This window comes from Narcine bancroftii, chromosome 7 (genome assembly GCF_036971445.1).
Source record: "Narcine bancroftii isolate sNarBan1 chromosome 7, sNarBan1.hap1, whole genome shotgun sequence".
Classification (NCBI taxonomy): domain Eukaryota; kingdom Metazoa; phylum Chordata; class Chondrichthyes; order Torpediniformes; family Narcinidae; genus Narcine; species Narcine bancroftii.
Window position 1 is genome coordinate 134,843,385 of NC_091475.1, and position 20,403 is coordinate 134,863,787.

The 20,403-nt window shown below is 37.7% G+C and overlaps 1 protein-coding gene across 1 annotated transcript; it reads left to right on the top strand.

Annotated features, from left to right (window-relative positions):
- The first annotated feature begins 2,485 nt into the window (after positions 1 to 2,485).
- On the top strand, positions 2,486 to 18,756 carry LOC138740030 (matrix metalloproteinase-20-like). Its single transcript, XM_069892474.1, has 11 exons — positions 2,486 to 2,891; positions 7,557 to 7,627; positions 7,760 to 7,998; positions 8,084 to 8,232; positions 9,728 to 9,853; positions 12,005 to 12,166; positions 13,772 to 13,892; positions 14,006 to 14,139; positions 15,410 to 15,488; positions 18,425 to 18,528; positions 18,641 to 18,756. The coding sequence occupies exons 1-11, from the start codon at positions 2,486 to 2,488 to the stop codon at positions 18,754 to 18,756; spliced, it is 1,707 nt and encodes a 568-aa protein (XP_069748575.1).
- The last annotated feature ends 1,647 nt before the right edge of the window (positions 18,757 to 20,403 follow it).

Here is a 20,403-nt window from a genome sequence, read left to right on the forward strand (position 1 = left end):
GTATTACTCAAAGTGGGACGGGTTGCACCTGAACTTGAGGGGAACCAATATCCTGGCAGAGAGGTTTGCTGATACTGTTGTGGTGGGGTAGGTGGAGGTTTAAACTAAATTGTCAGGGGGATAGGAACCAAAGTTAAGAGGCAGTTAGTGCACAAGTAGGGACAGCTTGTAGGGAGTTTGTGTGGAAGGACAGGCAGATAGGACAAAGAATCAGCGATGGGGATGCTAATTTCAATACACGCAGCATAAGAAATAAAGTGGATGACCTTGCAGCACAGTTACACATAGGTGGGTATGATGTTGTGGCCATCACAGGTTCATGGCTAAGGGATGGGATCTGAACATCCAAGGATATACAGTGTTTTGAAAGGATAAGCTGGTAAGTAGAGGGGGTGGTGTGGCTCTCTTGGTAAGGGATAACATTAAATCATTAGAAAGAAATGACGTGGGATCAGAAGATGTAGAATCATTGTGGTTGAGTTAAAAAATGGCAAGGGTAAAAAGACACTGCTGGCTGTTTTACATAGACTTCCAAAAAGTAGCCACAATGTGACAGCAGATAGAAAAGGCATGTCAGAAGTACAATGTTATAGTAGTCATGAAGGATTTTAACATACAAGAAGATTAGAAAAACCCGATATGGACTAGATCTCGATTTTACAAAAAACCTACAAGGTGGCATTTTAGAGCTGCCTGTTGATAAATTCACAAAGGGGTTGTTTGTACTGCATTGGGAATTGTGTAAAGCACTCGAGGTGATAAAGAGCTAAGAGTAAAGGAACCATTAGAGGGCAGTGACCACAATATAATTGAGTTCAATTTGAGATTTAGCAAGGAGAATATAAAATCGGATGTATCAGTATTTCAGTGGAGTAAAGGGAATTGCAGTGGCATGAGAGAGGAACTGGCCAAACTGGATTGGAAGGAGGCACTAGTGGGGAATATGGCAGAGCAGCATTGGATGAAGATTCTGAAAGAAATGAGGAAGGTGCAGGATAAATACACATCAAAAAAAGGGAAATATTCGAATAGAAAAGTATCACAACTGTGACTGACAATGGAAGTCAAAGCTCAAAAAAAGGGAAATATTCGAATAGAAAAGTATCGCAACTGCGACTGACAATGGAAGTCAAAGCCAACGTGAAAACAAAAGAGAAGACATTCAAGGAAGCAAAAGTTATTAGCAAGATAGAGGATTGGGAAGTTTTAAAAAACTTACAGAGGTAACTGAAAAACTTATAAGGATGGAAAAAAAATGAAGTATGAATGGAGAGTAGCAAATAATATCAAAGAGGTTCTTCAAGTATTTCAAGAATAAAACTTAGATATAGAATCACAGAAAATGATGCTAGATAAATAATAATGAATGACAAGGAGATGGCAGAGGAACGAAATAGTGTTTTGCATTAGTTTTCACTGTAGAAGACATGAACAGTGTGCCAGATGTTGAAAGATATCAGGGAAGGGAAGTGAGTGCAATTACTATTTCAATGGAACATGTGATCAGAAAGCTGAATTTTCTAAGGATGGATAAGCCTCATGAACCAGATGGATTGTGTCCTTGGGATATGAGATTATGGAGGAAATGGTATAATGATCTTTCAGAAATCAATAGATTCTGGCATGGCTTGGGAAGACTGGAAAATCACAAATATCAACCCACTATTCAAGAAGGGAGTGAGGCAGCAGAAAGGAAATTATAGGCTGATTAGCCTGATGTCAGTGGTTGGGAAGATGTAGGAGTCAATTGTAAATGACGAGGTTACAGAATACTTGGAGGCACATGACAGGATTGGCAAAAACCAGCATGGTTTCCTCAAGGGAAAATCCTGCTTGACAAATTTAATGGAAATCTTTGAGGATGATAAGAGTGAAGGTAGAGCTGCTTAAGGATAAGGTGGGCAACACATGGCTGAAGGTAGAGGAGGATGGGGAAATCCTAAATTAATAGGTTGCTTCAGTATTCACCAGAGAAAAGGACCTTGGTCAAGGTGAGGTTAGAATAAAACAAACTTATGCACTGGATCATGTTAAGATTAAGAAAGAGAAAGTGGTGGATCTGGTTAAAAACATTAGGATAAATAAGTCCCCGGAATCAGATAAGATATAGGTTGCCTTGGGAAGCGAGGGAAGAGATTACTGGGATTTTGCCAATGATCTTTGCATCCTCCTTGGCCACAGAGGAAGTGCTAGAGAATTGGCGAATTACAAATGTACTGCTCTTGTTTTTTTTAAAAAAAGGGTAATAAGGAGAATTCTGGGAATTATAGACCAGTGAGTCTTACTTACATCAGTGGTGGGCAAATTATTGGAGATGAATCTTAAGGATAGATGCATGAGTGTTTGGAGAAGTAGTCTTCTCGAATGGTCAGCACGGCTTTGTGAAGGGAAGGTCATGCCTCATGAGACTAATTGAATTTTTTTTTAAATAGCAAAATGAATTGATGAAGGTTGGACGGTAGATTTGGTGTATATGGATTTTAGTATGACATCTGACAAGGTCCCCCAGGAGAGACAAATTCAGAAAGTTATGAGGCTTGGGATTCATGGAACCTCGGCTGTGTGGATTCAGAATTGGCTTACCTATGGAAAACAGAGTGTAGTAGTGGACAGAAAGTATTCTGCCTGGATGTCAGTGACTAATGAAGTTCTGCAGGGATCTGCTCTGGGACCCCTGCTCTTTGTGATTTTTATAAATGATCTGGATGAAGATGTGGCGAGCAGAGACAGAAAGTTTGTAGATGATTCAAAAGTTGGAGGAGCTGTGGATAGTGTTGAATGTTGTCAGAGGTTACAACATGATATAATCAGGATGCAGAATTTGGCAGAACTCCAGATGCAGTTCAGTCTGGATAATTTTGGAAGGTCAAACTTGAAGGCAGAGTACATTGGTAGGATACTTAACAGTGTGGAAGAATCCATAGATCTCTCAATGCATAGATCTCTCAAAGCTGTGCACAGGTTGAGCGGATAGTTAAGAAGTCCTATGGTATGCTGGGCTCATTTGTCAGGAGATTGAGTTTAGGTGTTGTGAAGTGATGTTGCAGCTCTATAAATTTTTGGTCAGACCACACTTGGAATATTATGTTAAATTCTGGTCACCTTTTTACAGGAAACAATGGAGAGTAAATTTACCAGGATAAAGCTGGATTGGAAAAAGAATGTCTTGTGAGACAAAGTTAGCAGAGCTAGGGCTTTTTCCTTTAGAACAAAGAAGGATGAGAGATGATTTAATAGATGTCTACAAGATTATGAGAGGCATAGATAAGATGGACAACCAGCACCTTTCTCCTAAGGTGGGAGTAGCAAACATCAGAGGACATCTATACAAAGTGAAGGGAGGGAAGTTTAGGGGAGACAACAGGGAGAGTTGTGGGTGCCTGGAATGCCTTGCCAGGGTGGTGGTGGAAGCTGGAACAATCAAGGTATTTAAGACACTCTTAGATAGGCACATGAGTGAAATGAAAATAGAGGGTTATGAGATAGGGAGGCTGTAGTTTTTTTTTAATTGGTCAGCATAATATCAGTCTATTCCTGTACTGGGCTGTAATGTTCCATTTCTATGTTCCATGTTAATTGGGTTGCATAACTTTGATACAAGTACAAATTAGGACATTTCAAACCTCAAATGAGACTTGAAAGTAATTTTTGATTTCATCGTCTGGGTGGTAACCTGTTGGAGCAGATTGTTTATCTTTTATAGCACCTACCCAATTTTCATTCCATTTGTTTCCACACAGGTAAAGAAATTGGAAATTAGGTCCTAGATGTGCCACAAAAAAGTTTAGTTCTGGAATACACACCCATAGACAAAAGTCATGCTTTTCCAATGATCTTCTTTATACAGAAACTGAACTCCTGCTGTCTCTTAAACTGAAAGCCGTCAGATTAGTCCACTGAAGAGCGCTAAAATTCAATGGTTGCAATGTCTGTGAAAAAATAAGTGGTGAATTTCTTCATCTTTTCCAATTTTTTGACTGTGCTAGAGTGTATAATAAATTTCAGTTCAAATGAATATAATTGGACAGAATATCATCCATTTGCTCAAATTCTCCCTGTTTTCCTTAATTTTTTAGACCTGGCTGGTTCATGTTTGGATGCAAGAGGATATCAAATATCAATGGAAATATGATTGTGATAAATGGTTGATTATTGATTGGAGTTACTAGTCAAAGGTTCAAGGTAAAGGTAATAGTGGAAATCTCCTGTGATGTCTACTGCAGCTTTAGCTTTTCATCATTTATGACCATGTTTGAAAGTGACATCAAGTTAGCAGTCACAATGTGTTGTGTCATGGCAACAGGAAAGAGATATAGACTGACTATGTAGTAGATAAAACTGTAACAATGGAGAGATTTAATACCACCCACATATTCAGCGAGAGACTGAAAAGGAAGGGATTTGCTTTTATGCAGTGCAATTCATAAACAGACAATGTCTCAATGCATTTTACAGTATATGAAAGTTTTGAAATTTAGTCACTATTGTAATGTAAGTTGATGGCTGCATTGCAGAGGACCCATTCCATGGTCACCCCTGCAGTAGCTTCAGTCACCCCACTAGCATTTTCCAGGTGCACATTTCCCAATTACCTCGACACCTTGACGTATTGGTAGAGTGATCCAGTAACATCCGCTAGGTCTCAACCTGACCTCAAGATCCTCTCCTGAAGACCTTCTGGCAACTTGTGCAGAAGGTCAGGGTGTAAAGCAATTCCAAACTTCTAGTTGCCAGACACTTTGCTTCTCCATCTCATTATTTCAGACCTAGCTGTCTGGGGACTCCTTGACTGATCTAATGACACCCAAAAATGATTGAGGAAGAGCAGTATATCTTACATCTGGCACACTACACCCCTCAGAACTCAATATGGCAAAACAACAATTTTGAACAAACCACTATTTGTTTAATATCTGAAATAGCCAGTCCTCCTCTAACATTATCATTTTATTATATGCAGATATTATCTGATACAAGAGAGTCAGGCAATGGACATCTTCAACGAGAGTGAGAGAGAGAGAGAGAGAGAGAGAGAGAGAGAGAGAGAGAGAGAGAGAGAGTAACTATCTTTGTTAATATTCAATGATGTTTTTCATCACCAAGACCGCACCACCAGCATCCTTGACCAGAAACTTGATATAGCTATTTAAGTACTGTGGCCACAAGTGCAGTTCAGTGGAAAGCTGATGACTATTGTTTCATTTCTTTACAACTCAAAGCTATTCCATCATCCACAAAGGATATCAGAAACATAATAGAATACTTTCCACTTGTCTGATAGACTATAGCTCCAACAACACTTAGAAAATTCAACACCATTGAGATTGAAGCAGCCTGCTTAATTGATAGCCTATCCTCAATGCAAAATAATAATTTCCATTGGCCAGCTTTCATCGTCTCTGGGTTTAAATCCTTCAGTTCCTTCTCAGTTACATCATGGGAGTACTTTTTATCACAACAGATAAAATTGTGAGGATCTTAGATTGCATTCATTGAATTTTTCAGGTTAAAAGATTATTTTGTAGCATTCGCACTACACAAATGTGGAGAAGAACAATACGCACACCAAAGCCCTGGAAAATGAGACTTCTTTATTGTTCTGGCTATCGCGCTTATATGGGCCATAGGTGCTGATGTCAGGGCCCTGCATCATCAGACCGCTGGCCTGGGATTGGCCAGTGTTCCTGCCAGAGTTCCTCATCTTCTCACCATGCGAGAGTTCACCTGGGATGACAACCAGGTCTGCGTGGTCGCCACATTCATCAGCCATTTTGTGGGCAGGTCCGCATCTCTGTGCATGGGCCACTACACAACCGCCCCACTCCCCCAGAATTGGCAATTGGGCCATTGTCTGAGAGTGTTATAGAAGTCCAGATGGGGAGTTGTTAGCTTGGCTTCTCCCAGAGGCAGAGTCTGAAAAGTTCTGGCATGCATTAAGCGCTGTCCCTTGAGTTTGATGTGAGCAGTGGGCCTGGAGGAAGATGGCCCCCTGGGGGTGCTGCACCACTGCCATGAGGACGAAGGTCCATATAAAGTGGCTGTTGCCAATCCAAAGAGGAATGGAGGAGCTGTTGGCTGCCGTCAGTGCTGGGCCCTGCTTACTGTTGCAGGTGTCAAGGCCTATGGAAGAAAGAATGCTTATCTTGGTGCCAGTGCCTTCCTGTCAAGGAGTCCCAGATGTAGAGGAAGCTATCCGCTGCAGCCATCAACAATGGTTGGCCAGGCCGTTTCCAGGAAACCCGCAGGGTGGGCAGCATCGACGGGCCTCTGCACCTCATCACTGATGACAGTAGCTGCCATTTATAGAAGTTGCAAGGTGGCCGACAGGGTGAGGCAACAGCAACAAATCTCCGATGCTTCCAACAAATACACCACCTGTTGCCTCTACCACGTCTTCGACCACCACGATTCCAATGAGGTCAACAGATGGAATTCCATCTGCCATTTTCTGCTCCAACTCAGTTATCTTCAATTGATAAGGTGCTGGCACTTCACTAAGTGCAGTAAACAGTTGTTCCAGCTCAGTCTGCTGAGCCAATATTGACTCCAAAGTAGGAAGGAGCAATATCGTATATTAAAGGGTGTAAAAAAATAGAGGAGATAAAAAGATAGGGAGGGACTCAGAGGTTAGATTATATATAAGATGGAAGGAGGTAGGAGAGATGGAGAGGCAGTTTGAGGAAGAGCCCACTGGGAGGGTGGATGGTTAGAAAAGTAAGAACAGGAAAACATAAAGAAGAGATGGTAAAAAAGGAACCAAGATGAGAAAAACTGATGTCCATACCATTTTGTTTAAGGCTGTCCTGGATGAATATGATGTGTTGTTTCTCAGATTTATGTTTGGTCTCACTCTGGCAACCACGTGTTCTATCTTAGATCCACAGAACAGGGTTTGGCGAAGCAGTCACCCATACTGTGCTTGGTCTCACTGATGTAGTGAAGACCACAGAATTTTGAGTGGACAATGTACATGTAAAGCTCTGCCTCACCTGGAAGGTCTGTTTGAGGCCTGGTTTGGAGGTGAAGGGGAGATGTAGGAATAATGTGTGTTTTGTGCAATAACAATTTTCATAATTTGTTCTGGATTGCATGTAGAGAATTATATAATTTCTGGTGTCATGTTAATATGAGTGAAAGTATGACAGCCACACGTTGTGCTCAATTGACAGCAGCATTGTTGTCACCTCACCATGGATTACAAATATTAGTCAACTAGCTCTAAAAAAGAGATCTCATAATATGTGAACAAAGCAAGATATCTTTAACTCCCATCTGTATTAGATATCTGCTAGAGGCAGCATTCAGGATTAAATGCATATTATCTTGGGTGATTTAATGAGTTATATGACCAATTATCATTACATAATTTCACTCCCAATAAAAATGTAACCCATTGGCGTAAACTTTCATTGGTAAGAAATAAATCATGATGGTAATTAACCAATTAACTCTAGGGAACATTTCCAGTAGCAGCAAATAGTTATTCATTCCATCAGGAGCAGAAGTGAAGATGAAGTGCCTTTCTCTACCAATTAATTTTCTTTTTGTGAAAACAGTTTTATCTTTGCCAGTTTTTCCTCATGATGAAGAAAATGAAATCACACAAGGTGATTTGGACTATGCTCAGGTTTGAAATCTTGATCAATAATTTTCAAGTGTGTCGAAGTTACTGAGCTTCTCATGGTGACTTTATTTTTAATTGCATAATAGGATCATTTTATAAAATAGATTTGATCCAAGTTTTTATTCTTTCAAACAGAAATATATTAAGCAGTTCTATACATTAGAAGGGGATTCTGAAGGTCTCATTCAAGGTGACAACTTCTTTTCAACAAAAATTAAAGAGTTGCAGGAATTCTATGGACTACAGGTAACAGGAAAGGTGGATTTTAAAACTGCAGAAGTAATGACAGTGCCTCGATGTGGATTTCCTGATCTTGCTCCATACAGCCTCTATCCTGGGATGCCTCGATGGAATAAAGCATTTGTCACATACAGGTGAAGAATACTTGCTTTGTATTGACGGCTGTTTTAGTTCACAAACTTACATATAATGACATAACCACATTTTTTCTTCCCAAAGCGTGGTGAACTATGTACCTCAACTAAGCTTCTTTGAAATAGAATATGCCATATGGAGGGCCGTGAATGTTTGGCAAAAGGTAATTCCACTGAATCTTGTCAGAGTCAATAATTTTGAAGCAGACATCAAGATTTCATTTGAACGACGTGGTACGTTACTGCTTTTAGATTTGTATATTGTTAATAATGACAATTATTTTACATCTAATTTTTATTATTTGGTGGAATATAAATAGAAAATTCTCAAAATACTCAGCAGGTTAGGTAAAACAATAGAATATTAATATTTCAAGTCAATTATTTTTTATCAACATTGCTTTATGAAACAAATGAAATCTAGCTAAAATTGGATTTGGATTGCTACACTGTTAATAATATTACAATTAACATCATACACTCTTATTCAGTGATTGATGCCCTTTCCAGAGTTGAATTTGATTATATTTTGTCTTTGGAGATAACTTGAGGTATTTTTATGAACAATATCATCAGAGAGGGTAACAATGAATTCAGTGGAGGCATGAAAATCTCCTTTGAACAGTGTTGTTCTGATTTTGAAATGGTAACTGGCATAAACTAATTTTGCAGGGATGAAATGATTAAAGTGGTTTCTTTTATCACATTGTAAAATTGTTCATTTGATATATTCACAATAATTTTTCCAATTATGTGGTCATCACTTAATGCTTAGGACTTTGTATTGCTTGTTATAAAACTAGCAAATGTAATTTGCAACATTTCCAACTCATTTCACAGGCTGACAATTACCTTTTGAAAATGACAGGAACAAAGTTACACAATGTAAACCATGAAACTGCAGCATAATTTTTGGACTTTCTAGCTTTTATTTCTTCATAGTTATTTGTAAGTTTTTGATCAAAGATTTTTAAAAAATGAAGCGATCTGAGGTCGTTTTTGGAATAATTTGCTTTTGCCAGCTTAAAGTCTAACAGTATTTTGAGTGCAAGAGATGTGCAGCACATGCCAAGTTTCTGGAGTTTGTTTCATTGATTTAAATAGGGATGCGAGGAACATTCGGTATGCCTTGCTGACACTATGACCACTGCCATAAAATCTGAGAGCTTTATTATAGATAATTGAACATATTCCAATACTTTCAGACTGTGGTGTTCTGGAAAAAAAAGGGAAAAATATCAGAAAATACAGGATAAAATTAACTTTTGTGATTTATCATTAATCAAATGTGTGTGTCACATTCTCATTTTAGAGATACATGAGCTATCTGATTACAAAATGCCAGTTATTCCATTTTATTAATCACAGAAGAAACAAAAATTATCCTGTGCCTGTATGGTAGTTACTCATGCAGTATATGTGCATTATATAAAACTGAAACTGCTCTTTCATGTATCAAATGTTATTGGCAGAATTGGAGTAGAGTGGAGCACTCATTTAGTGGCCTCTAAAAGGAAACTTTGAAAATCATTTGTAATCATTTCTGGCAGATTACTGTCATTTTTTTCCATTGATCCTACCTGGCTTGCCTAGTTCCTGCTGTACTTTGTGTACTGTTCCGGTTTTCCAGAATTCATTGAAGGAATGGAACTTTTAGGTTGAGTCGCTGTTTAACCTGCTGGTTCACTTGAAGGGAATGCATTTTTTCACTTAATTTATTCTTTCTTAGCCCATGGTGATAATTTTCCATTTGATGGGCGTGGAGGGACCCTGGCTCATGCATTTTCACCTGGACGAGGGATTGGTGGGGATATACACTTTGACCAGGAGGAAAAGTGGACACTAAGGCACAATGGTAAAGATCACTGAAAGTAGATGAAATAAGTGATTTATGATAAGGGCTAATTGCACGGTAATTTGAAAATGAGAGCAGGTATTAATTTCCCAATTAAATGTGTTAATCTATTTAGAAGATAGGAGCAGGAGTAGGTCATTCGAGCCTTTGAGCCTGCTCCGCCATTCAATGAGATCATGGCTGATCTTAAAGTTCAGTACCCCGTCCCCGCCTTCTCTCCGTAACCTTTAATACCCTTATACTGAAGAAATAGATCTAATTCCCTCTTAAATATATTTAATGAACCTGCCTCCACTGCCCTCTGTGGCAATGAATTACACAAATTCACCACCCTCTGGGTATAGAAATTCTTCCTCATCTCGGTCCTAAATGGTTTGCCTATTATCCTCAAACCATGGCCCCGGGTTCTGGATTTTCCCATCATTGGAATCATCCCATCTGCATCCACTCTGTCCAGTCCTGCCAGAATTTTATAGGTCTCTATGAGATCCCCTCTCAATCTTCTAAACTCCAGGGAGTACAATCCCAATTTGCGCAATCTTTCCTCATAAGTCATTCCTGCCATTCCAGGTATCAGCCTGGTGAATCGCCTCTGCACTCCCTCCATTGCAAGAACATCCTTCCTTAGATAAGGTAAGATAAGGTGACCAAAACTGCACACAATACTCCAGGTGTGGTCTCACCAAGGCCCTGTACAGCTGCAGTAAGGTATCCTTGTTCCTATACTCAAACCCTCTTCCTTTTAATATAGAATCTTCCAAAATATAATTCACAATCATGAAAAAGTACAACACAGAAACATTCCCCTTGGCCCTCTGAATTCATACAGAACAACAACTACCCATTGAGACCAAGCCTATTTTAATTCCATTCTATTGTCCCTATATCCTCAACAACTCCCCCCCCCAGATTTTACCACTCACCTAGGCATTAAGTAAACTTTGGACCTGCACATCTTTGGAATATGGGAGGAAGCTATGATGTGTGGAAGTCACAGGAGGAATGACAAAGCTCCATTACAACAACACCTGAGATCAGGATTCATCAAGGGTCTCTGGTATTGTGAGCCTGCGACTCCACCAGCTGCTCTACTGTTTGGTTAATTGTTGACCACCATTTGACCACTAGCTAAATGGAGCGATTGGTTTCTTTTTGGGAAATATTGGCATGCACTAGAAAAAGTCTTTAGCTTTTGGTTTTTTCAGTTTGTGATTGGTGTTATACACATAAAGTCTTATTTGAATTTTGCCCTATTAATGTACAGCTTTTAATTAACTTCGTCTTTACATTGTATAGTTTGATTAGTCTGGATTAGAAAAAAAGAAAAATATTAAAAATCTGAGAAGCAGCTGCATGATAATTGTAGGCATTTTGTAACACATGCAATTTACACAATGATGAGGAGTGGCTGAAATAACAAACAGCTGCAATTATAGGAGAGTTCAGGTATGCAGGATATTAGCATCAAACCACGTAAGGCCGAGGGCAGGTAAAAGACTAGTTTTAATGGACTGGAATGCAGCTAGGCTTTGAGGCCTTGGTCTTGCCTCTGTACAAACCTAGGCCAGAATGAGGGGGAAGGGATCCCCCCCTGGGCTTATATACAAGGCCAGCAGGTGAGCCACCTGGTGACCTCGTGGTGTAATGACATACCACCACAAGGTAGACATACTTATTTGTAGGTATAAGAAGGTGTATGTTCCTGGGGATAGATGAAAGACAGGATTTGCAAGGAGTGTGAATCTTTTGTGGCAAATGCCAATTTCTGTCATTTAAAATCAGTGCAAGAAAGTACCACCCAAATATCAAACAAACAAAGGGATGCATCATTTTTTTTAGTTTCCATTAAAATGAGTTGATTTGATTTGTTTGATATTACTTGATATGGCAGAAAATGTCAGTTATATTACAGATATTTTCCTTTAGCAAAAAGAAAATAATCCTTCCCAAATACTGAAATTATTTAGATTATTTTATGTTAAAGGTAATCATATTCTTTTAATTAAACAAGTCATTATTAAATAAATCACTCCAGGATTTATCTTGATAAATTCATCCTTAAAAAGGGCTTTCTAATGATTTTCTACAGTAGCATAGAAATTGCAGGTACAATACTCAAATTTGTTAGTAACACAACTATTTTCTTTCCAGGTATCAACTTATTTCATGTTGCAACCCATGAATTTGGTCATGCATTGGGTCTTTCCCATTCTAGATATCGATCTGCTGTGATGTATCCAACATATTATAAGAGAAATTCAAAAATATTCTCTCTTTCAGTTGATGATATTAGAGCAATACAACATCTCTATGGTATGGCCTAAAATTTTTTAAAACATTACGAAAAGAAAAGTTGTATTGTTAAATGAGCATTTTTTTCTCTCAGCTAGACAATAGCTGCATTTGTTAATTTTTGAGTAATAATTAAGCGTAACTAATCGGGATAAATACCTGTTACCATAAATTTTCAGTAATTTTTAATTTCATCAAATTATTCAAATGTAAATTCTATCTTTCCAGGATAGATTTATTTGTGGATAGATCCACTTATGTAGGGTGACAATAACATCTTGATATAATGGATTCAATTTTCCCTCAGGGGAATGCGATTCAAAGGAGGAATTGTATGAGAGTATGATTTGTTTCATTACTTATTGGAATCTTTTGGAGTGGGCTGCTCAGTTGAAACTGAAAAGCTGTCAGAAAATGCTTATGAAAATTAGATAATTTACTTCATTGTGGCAATGGAAGCAACAATACACAAAGACAACGGCATGCAGAGCACTGCTTCCTTTGTCCAACTGTGGCCATTCTAACGGAGCTCAGCTCCGTTAGAATACTGGTTTATTAGAATTGTTTGCAGTATTTGCCCAAGTAACAGATACTACATGGGCAATTATACATGGAAGCAATTAAAAAAACGAGAATCAATTTGCGTCATCTGATGATATGGGCAAATGCAAGAGGATAGATGACAGGAAATGGGAGGATGGGATTGCTCTGAGAACTGGCATTGATTCAAAGGGCCATATAGACACATGAAAAAATGTGAGATAGCATAGCTGTTTCATTTGCCTTCCTTTTTGGGGTTTATTGACAATTCTTCTGACTTTTCATTTGTGCCAAAAATGCATTTTTGCATTGAAATTCCCTTCTGTGTCTTTAGGAAGAGGGCAATTAAAATCCTGGGATGTATGCAAATAGATCAAGTTACACCTGTTGGATATTTAACTCCCACCAAATATTTTCAAATTGAGAAATTGTGGTGTTAGCAGGATGGCATGAGTGGTAGCTGTGATTTTTAAAGAATTCCAGGATGAAATTATACATGCTTCAACCAATTCAACAGCTGAATTTTAGAGGTGTCCACTCTTCAGGATAATTTCAGATTGCCACTAGAAAATCAGGTCCATAATGCATTCAGCTGTCCAAAGATTCATTAAGCAAATGACTGAGGTTTGGTTCCTCAAACAATTTCATCTCTATTGTGGCTATTCAAAATCATCATGGAGTCATAGAATTATTCAGCATGGAATCATGCTTTTTGGTTTGACCCAATGTAGACTGGAATGCTTATCTACACACTATCCCAGTTTCTTGCCTTTGTCATTTATGTTAGCTGTTCAAATGAGTACTGAACCCTGTCATGTACCTGCCTCCAGCACCTCCTCTCTTAGCTTGTCAATATACCATTACTATCTGTTTGAATACAGAAAACTGGTACCAGAGGTACCAAATCAAAAAAGCATATGTCAATGTGTCCAACCAGAAGAGGTATTGTCAGTAAACATTTTCATGTATTCTAAATACTAAAATTCAAAGCACAGTATAAATGCACTTGGATCTTTATTCAATAATGTTACTACTTTCATGGAATTTTAAGGTAGCCATATTATTTTTCATTGATCTCTCTTGTAGGAACCATAAAAATGTTCAATCAAGAATCTGCACAGCCACTGATGCCAGATAAATGTGACGCCTCCATATCTTTTGATGCTGTCACCAAAGCTTATGGAGACATCCTTCTCTTCAAAAACGAGTGAAGTTGTTCCACCTTACATATTAATTGTACTTGATTGGGATTCTCAGGCAACATTTTAATCTTAGTAGTTTAAAGGCATTTTTTTTATTTCTTTTCTGGCTGTTGCTTAGATACTTTTGGCAAAAAGATCAATACACAGCAGATACCAAGATTAGCTCCATTAAAGATGTCTGGTTAGACCTACCATCAACTATTGACGCAGCTTGTGAAATTCCTGGAGAAGACAAAATTTTTTTTTTTAAAGGTGGGACTTTCATTTTGGAGATTAATTTACATTGTAGTGGATTGATATTAAGAGTGATTGAGACAATAACCAGGGGATACAATGTAAGAATTCCTATTCTTTTATCATATTTAGTTGTTCTGAATGGAAGGATTGGCAAATGTTATTGTAGTCTAACTAACCAATTTCCAAGACCAAAAAAAACACAAGCTATATTCTTGGTAAAATGTCATGAGGAGCATAGAATGAATTATAATACTGGGCCACACATTTTTTTCAAAAGATTTGCTCCCTGAGAAACAATTGGGGATATGATAGACACCTTCAAACTGAACACTAGGATGATTTCAGATCTGCTATATCATGTAGGAAGTTGGAGAAATATTAAATTAACTTTTATTGAATTTAACATGCTTAATCGTGCTGACATATTGCATTAGTTCAACTGATGGAAAAATGTTTTGGCGCTGATTTTCATTTGTACTTAGCATCTAATGCCTCTTGGCCAGTATTAATGGATACCAGTTGCCCTGATATCACTTTTTCATGGTGGTAATGTCCTAATGAAACCTTTTACCATATTCATTAATAACTACACCAAGATCAGTAGGGAAGACGTCCAGTGCAAATGAAAAAAACAAATTTTCAGAGACATGTTGTTGCACTTCATGGTTTTGGAGGCTTGAGACATGTTGTTAATCAGCTGGATGTAGCTTTGTGCTCAGTAGTTGCCAAGAAAACTCTCAACAACATCTTTAAATACTTTCCAAGTAAGCCCAGGCCTAAGACCACGTTTGCAAGGCACCTACACTCAGTGCATGTCCAGGCATGCTTGGACTGACCAAAGCAGTTTGCTTTGTGCCAATATATTAGTGGACTTAAAATACAACAGGAAACTACAAAAATAAGTTGTGATATGAAAATATTAAGGTTTCTTTTTGTGGTCAACAGCCCAAAATCCATATTATACATCTAGAAGTGTTCAGTAAGCAAAATCTTCATTGCTCAGAGTCATTAATCTGATGTCTATTTGACACCTATTCTATTTTTTTCTTATAAGGAATCTAAATACAATTTAGATTTTCTGAGACTTTAATATTAATTAAGCAATATTTATTTTATATACAGTATGAACACTTGTCCCGAATATGCATTGCTTGTCTGTATGTGTGTTATGTCTGGTTGTGCGTCTGCATGTTTTGCACTGAGGACCAGAGAACATTGTTTTGTCGCATTGTACTTGTGTAATCAGATGATAATAAACTTGAACTTGACTTATTTTTATTTGCAGGATCAAAGTTTTGGACCTACACACATAACAAATTCAATCAAAATTCACCTCAATCTATTTACTTATTTGGACTTCCTTTGTATGTGAGAAAAGTTGATGCAGCAGTATTTATACAACAAACAAAGAAAATACTCTTCTTTGTAAATAAAATGTATTGGAGGCATGTATTTTCACTTTTGTTGCATTTGTCAATCTAAACTCTGATCTTTTATTTGCCAAGAGTACTGCAGGCATCATTATCCTCAAACACACCCCTTCTTTATTACCCCCTTGTCCATAATAAAGGTCACTTCTCTCTGATGCAGTTGGTGCTTGGTGCATAGCTGCATCAGCTGCCAATTAGTAGGTCTACCTAAATTACATTCCTCACCATTGGGTCTAATTGTCCTCTTATCATCAGAAGAATGTGTTATTTCATGACTATCCTATAGAACAGAAATAACGTGGCAATTTTCTTCTTTTCTATGTTATCTCCCAAAATAAATCCACACCTTCAATAAAAACTGAGTACCTCATTTGTCATCAGGACTGAGACCATCTGTTCACTTACCTCTACTGCTTCCCTTCCCCACATCTGGCCTCCCTGACCATCCTGGGTACAGCCAAACATCTGTCTCACTTTTTTTACTCATCTCTTTGAGATGGTCTCATCTATGGAAACTATTCTTGGTCTTTTTATCCATTCCCATTTCGCCATCAACCATCTAACCTGCCTGCTAAGCTCCCAAATGTAAAGATATCACTGGGGTATCCCCTTCCAGAGTTGATGTGTATTTTCTTATCAAAAATCAAAAATAGCTTCATAATTTCCTGCTAGTTAAACCCATATAGAGCCTCTATCTTTGCATAATACCCTTCCATTTCCACCATTTTTAATTTTCTCTTCCTTTAGTATCTGTAGTATCTATCCCTTAACTCTATGTTTGGATTTTCTTTCCAGCACAGCTCTGAAGTGGGTTGAGATGTTCATAAATTATGTCCATTCTGTCTGTGATTTTTCCACTCCATCTTTCAACCTTAGCATCACTCCTCAATTGACTCTCAGATTACTTCATTCCAGGGAAAGGAATCAACAGAAGTTAAAAATAAAAAAGGCAATATAAGGGAAAAGAAAATCAATAAATTCCTTGAACTTGATGATCTGTGTAGCAAGGTTTGAAAGATGTCTATCAAGATGCATTGGTTGTGGAAAGAGAGGTCAATGACCTTTAAATAGAGTCATTCTGCTGTATTCTCTCTGCAGATGCTGCTTGACACGTTAAGCATTTCCAAAATTCTCTGCTTTTATACTAATGTACTCGATTGTCCGATTATTTATCATCCGGTGTCAATGGAACTGCCATTTCTTTAATGACATTGTCTATAGAACTTTTTCCGATGTATTTACCTGCTCGACTGACATACTCCTCTCTGTGCCTCATGCTGTAGTCCACTCACATACCACCTTAAGTAATCCTTTACTAACCACAGAGTGCCACAGGTGTTCTGTGGTTAGTAAGAGATTACTTAAGGTGGGATGTGAATAAGAAAAGTGTTGAGAACCACTGATCTGGCCTGTCTGATCTGATCTGTATTTCATCTTTATGTCCTCTTGAACACAAACACTAATTTTTTTCACTTTCCTTGGATCAGTGCTTCAGGTTGTTTGTTAGTGAAATCTTTATTCATGTCTTTGTCAAGACTCAATTAAAGTAATGCACTATGGAGCAGCCTTTCACTCTCAACCACCAAGAAGTTCAACTTCTCGCAAATAATTTAATCCATTCCACACAAATTTACACTCTGCTCTCACTCCAGCTTTCATTGATGTACATTGGGTCTTTGTTTTTCATGCCTCAAACTTAAAAGGGGTCCTTTATGACTTGGGAACTATCCTCCAAATCCACAAGTCCTGCCAAAGACTTCCCATTGCCTTTAGCAAGGAAATTGATGGAAATGTGATAACAGAACTGCACAATAATGTGCCCATAATTTATAATATAAACACAGGAACCCTTCTGCATTTAATGAATGACTAGATGTTAAGAGGCTGTTTTCATGCCTCCAAGGGAGACCATGGCATCTTGGACAAAGGGCAGATTTTTATGTTTACCTTGTATGCTTCCTTAAGGCTAATTTTCACTTAATCTGTACATTGATCTGAAATTAAGATGTACTAATAAAATATATTGTTATCTGGAACCATAGCATTTTTGAGTGGGCAAGGGAATGTTGAACTGATATATCCTGCCAATTATCCACATAACATGCTTCCATTTGATTGCACATTCCACTAAATGGTTTGGTCCTGTACACAAGGATTGAATATGCACTGTGTCATAAACCAGAATTCATTGTCATTGATAATTTGTGCTCAGCCAGAGAGAGAAGAATCTTGGCATGAGTGGAAATGCCACTTTGTGGCAGATTGACTGAAGTTCCAAAATAGAAGAAAACTCCCAGCAAAATTCATTTTCAGTTTTACACTTGTATATTCAAAATTTTAAAACAAGTTTGAAGATCCATGTTTCTAAACCCTTGGGATCACTTAATTTAGACAAAAGTTATCATTAGGATGTGATAACACTGACATAATTAAAATCAAAATCAAAGAAATTCGGGTTATTTTATTAAAATAAGCCAAGAAATGTTGTATTGTTAAAAAGCAGTGTAATACAGGCAATGAGGCCAGGATGTTACTAATAGTAAATGAATGCTAACAGAGTTTTCTCTGCATAAATTAAGTTAATCTTCTCTTGGCATTTAAAAATGCTCTGGTCCTGGATTATAATATATTTTAGAAATCCATCTTTATTTCTGGCCAGTGGGATAGAGTTCTTAAAAATCTGACTGTAGCATTTAGAAGCATAAAAGGTAAAGTTCTACCAATTGCTCTTCAGTCTAATGTTAATTCTCGGGTGTTCTCAAGCACAAATCTCTGAATAGGAAATGTGTAATATTATTAATTTACTGGATAGTGTAACACAACATATTTCAGACATTTTCAGTGAATATATTTTACTCTCTTCTAACTAGTTATAATGCAAACATAAAGACTATGGATGATGGATATCCAGAACGGATAAGTAGTAGGTGGTCTGGAATCAATTACACAATTGATGCTGCTTTTCAAAATAATGGTAAGTGCAGCCATAGTGCCAAAAAAAATCTTATTTTTTGTTTAGATTTTTTGGAAAATGTTGCTGATAGAATTAAGGCACCAGTTTACTTATGTGGTCTGGCTTTTCCCAGGATTGATTTACATCTTCAGTGGGTCATGGCTGTATGGGTATAACTGCTGGAGAAAAGAAGTTGTTCGCACTTTAAGCCTCACTCAGTGGCTGGGATGTCAAGTATCTGAACTATGACCCACAACACAGTGGATATTTCTATCCATCTTCAAGTTTCTGGAATAAGAATCTTTCAGAAAGAAAGATGCACTCTAAGATTTATTAAATGTTATTTTAATGCTATGTGTTTCTTTTCATTGCATCCAACTTTTAAACATTTAAAATAAAATCATTAAATAATGACTGAGATTAGAAAGCAAGGAAAAAAGAAATAATCTTTAATTCCAGTGTGCTTTTATAAACATCCTTAAGACCAGTGATTTCATCACATCACAACATTCATTCTCATGAAGGTGTGGCCAAAGATAACTTTAGTAGGTTTTGCACCACATTATTTTTGACAAGATATTAATTTATTCTGTTAAACAAACTTTATTCCAATCTATGCTGAATATAAAAGTATGTTATAAAAGTATTAATGCACAATATTCAGGTTCCCTATAGGCATGGGGTGATACCTCATGAGTTACTATCCATGGTGGAGAAGGGAGGAGTCAATGATGTAGTTTGGAATATTAGTTGTTATTCCTTGGGCTGAGGGATGTTATAAGCTTTCTTTTTCTCTGCCCAACCATATTTATTATCCCATACAGCATGGTGACTTATGGATTCCATTCACTCATGCTCTCAGCAACTCTTTACTGCTTTAAGACAGATTAAAGCCACAGAAACACAAATAACAAGTGTAGAATAAATGGTTGAATGCGCAAGTGAGCTGTACCTAAAATTAGCACTGGCTGCATTGGAGGTCTTAGTATAAAAAGATAAGAACCAGAGAATTATAGATCACTAGAGCACAGAAACAGACCCTCGAGTCTGTGCTGAACTATTTTTCTGCCTAGCCCCACTGACCTGCACCTAGTCCATAGCCCTCTATACTCCTCTTGTCATGTACCTGTCCAAATTTTTTTGAAGTTAAAATTGATGCCCCATTTACCAATTCACCTAGCAGCTTGTTCCATACTCCCATTAGTCTCTACACAATTCTCGCCTTAATTTTCCAAGCTTCAAGGAACAAAGTGTTAACCTGTTTCCCTGTAACTTGGTTCTTCAAGTACTGGTGACATCCTTGTATATCTCCTCTGCCACATCCTTGTATATTTTTCAATCTTATTTAGGTGACCAAAACTGAACACAATACTCAAAATTTGGTTTTGATTTATGAAGGCCAATGTGCCAAAAGCTTTCTTTATGACCATATCCACTAATGATGCCACTTTCAGGGAATTATGCAACTATATTCCCAGATCCCTTTGTTCCTCTGCGCTCCTCAGTGCCCTACCATTTACATTGTATGTCCTACCTTGGTTTGTCTTTCCAAAGTGCAACATCTCACATTTGTCTGCATTAAATTCCACATGCCATTTTGCAGCCAGTTTTCCAACTGGTCCAGATCCCCCTTCAAGCTTTGAAAGCTTTCCTCATTTTCTCCTATACATCCTATCTTTGCGTCATATGCAAACTTGCTGATCCAATATACCACATTATCATCTAGATAATTGATTCAGATGACAAACAGCACCATTCTTGAGGCATACCACTAGTCACAGGCTTCCAGTCAGAAAGGCATTTATCCACTACCACACTCTGGTTTCTTCCATAAAGCCAATGTCTAATCAAATTTACATGAATATCAAGTGACTTTGTCTTCGTAATAACCTCCCA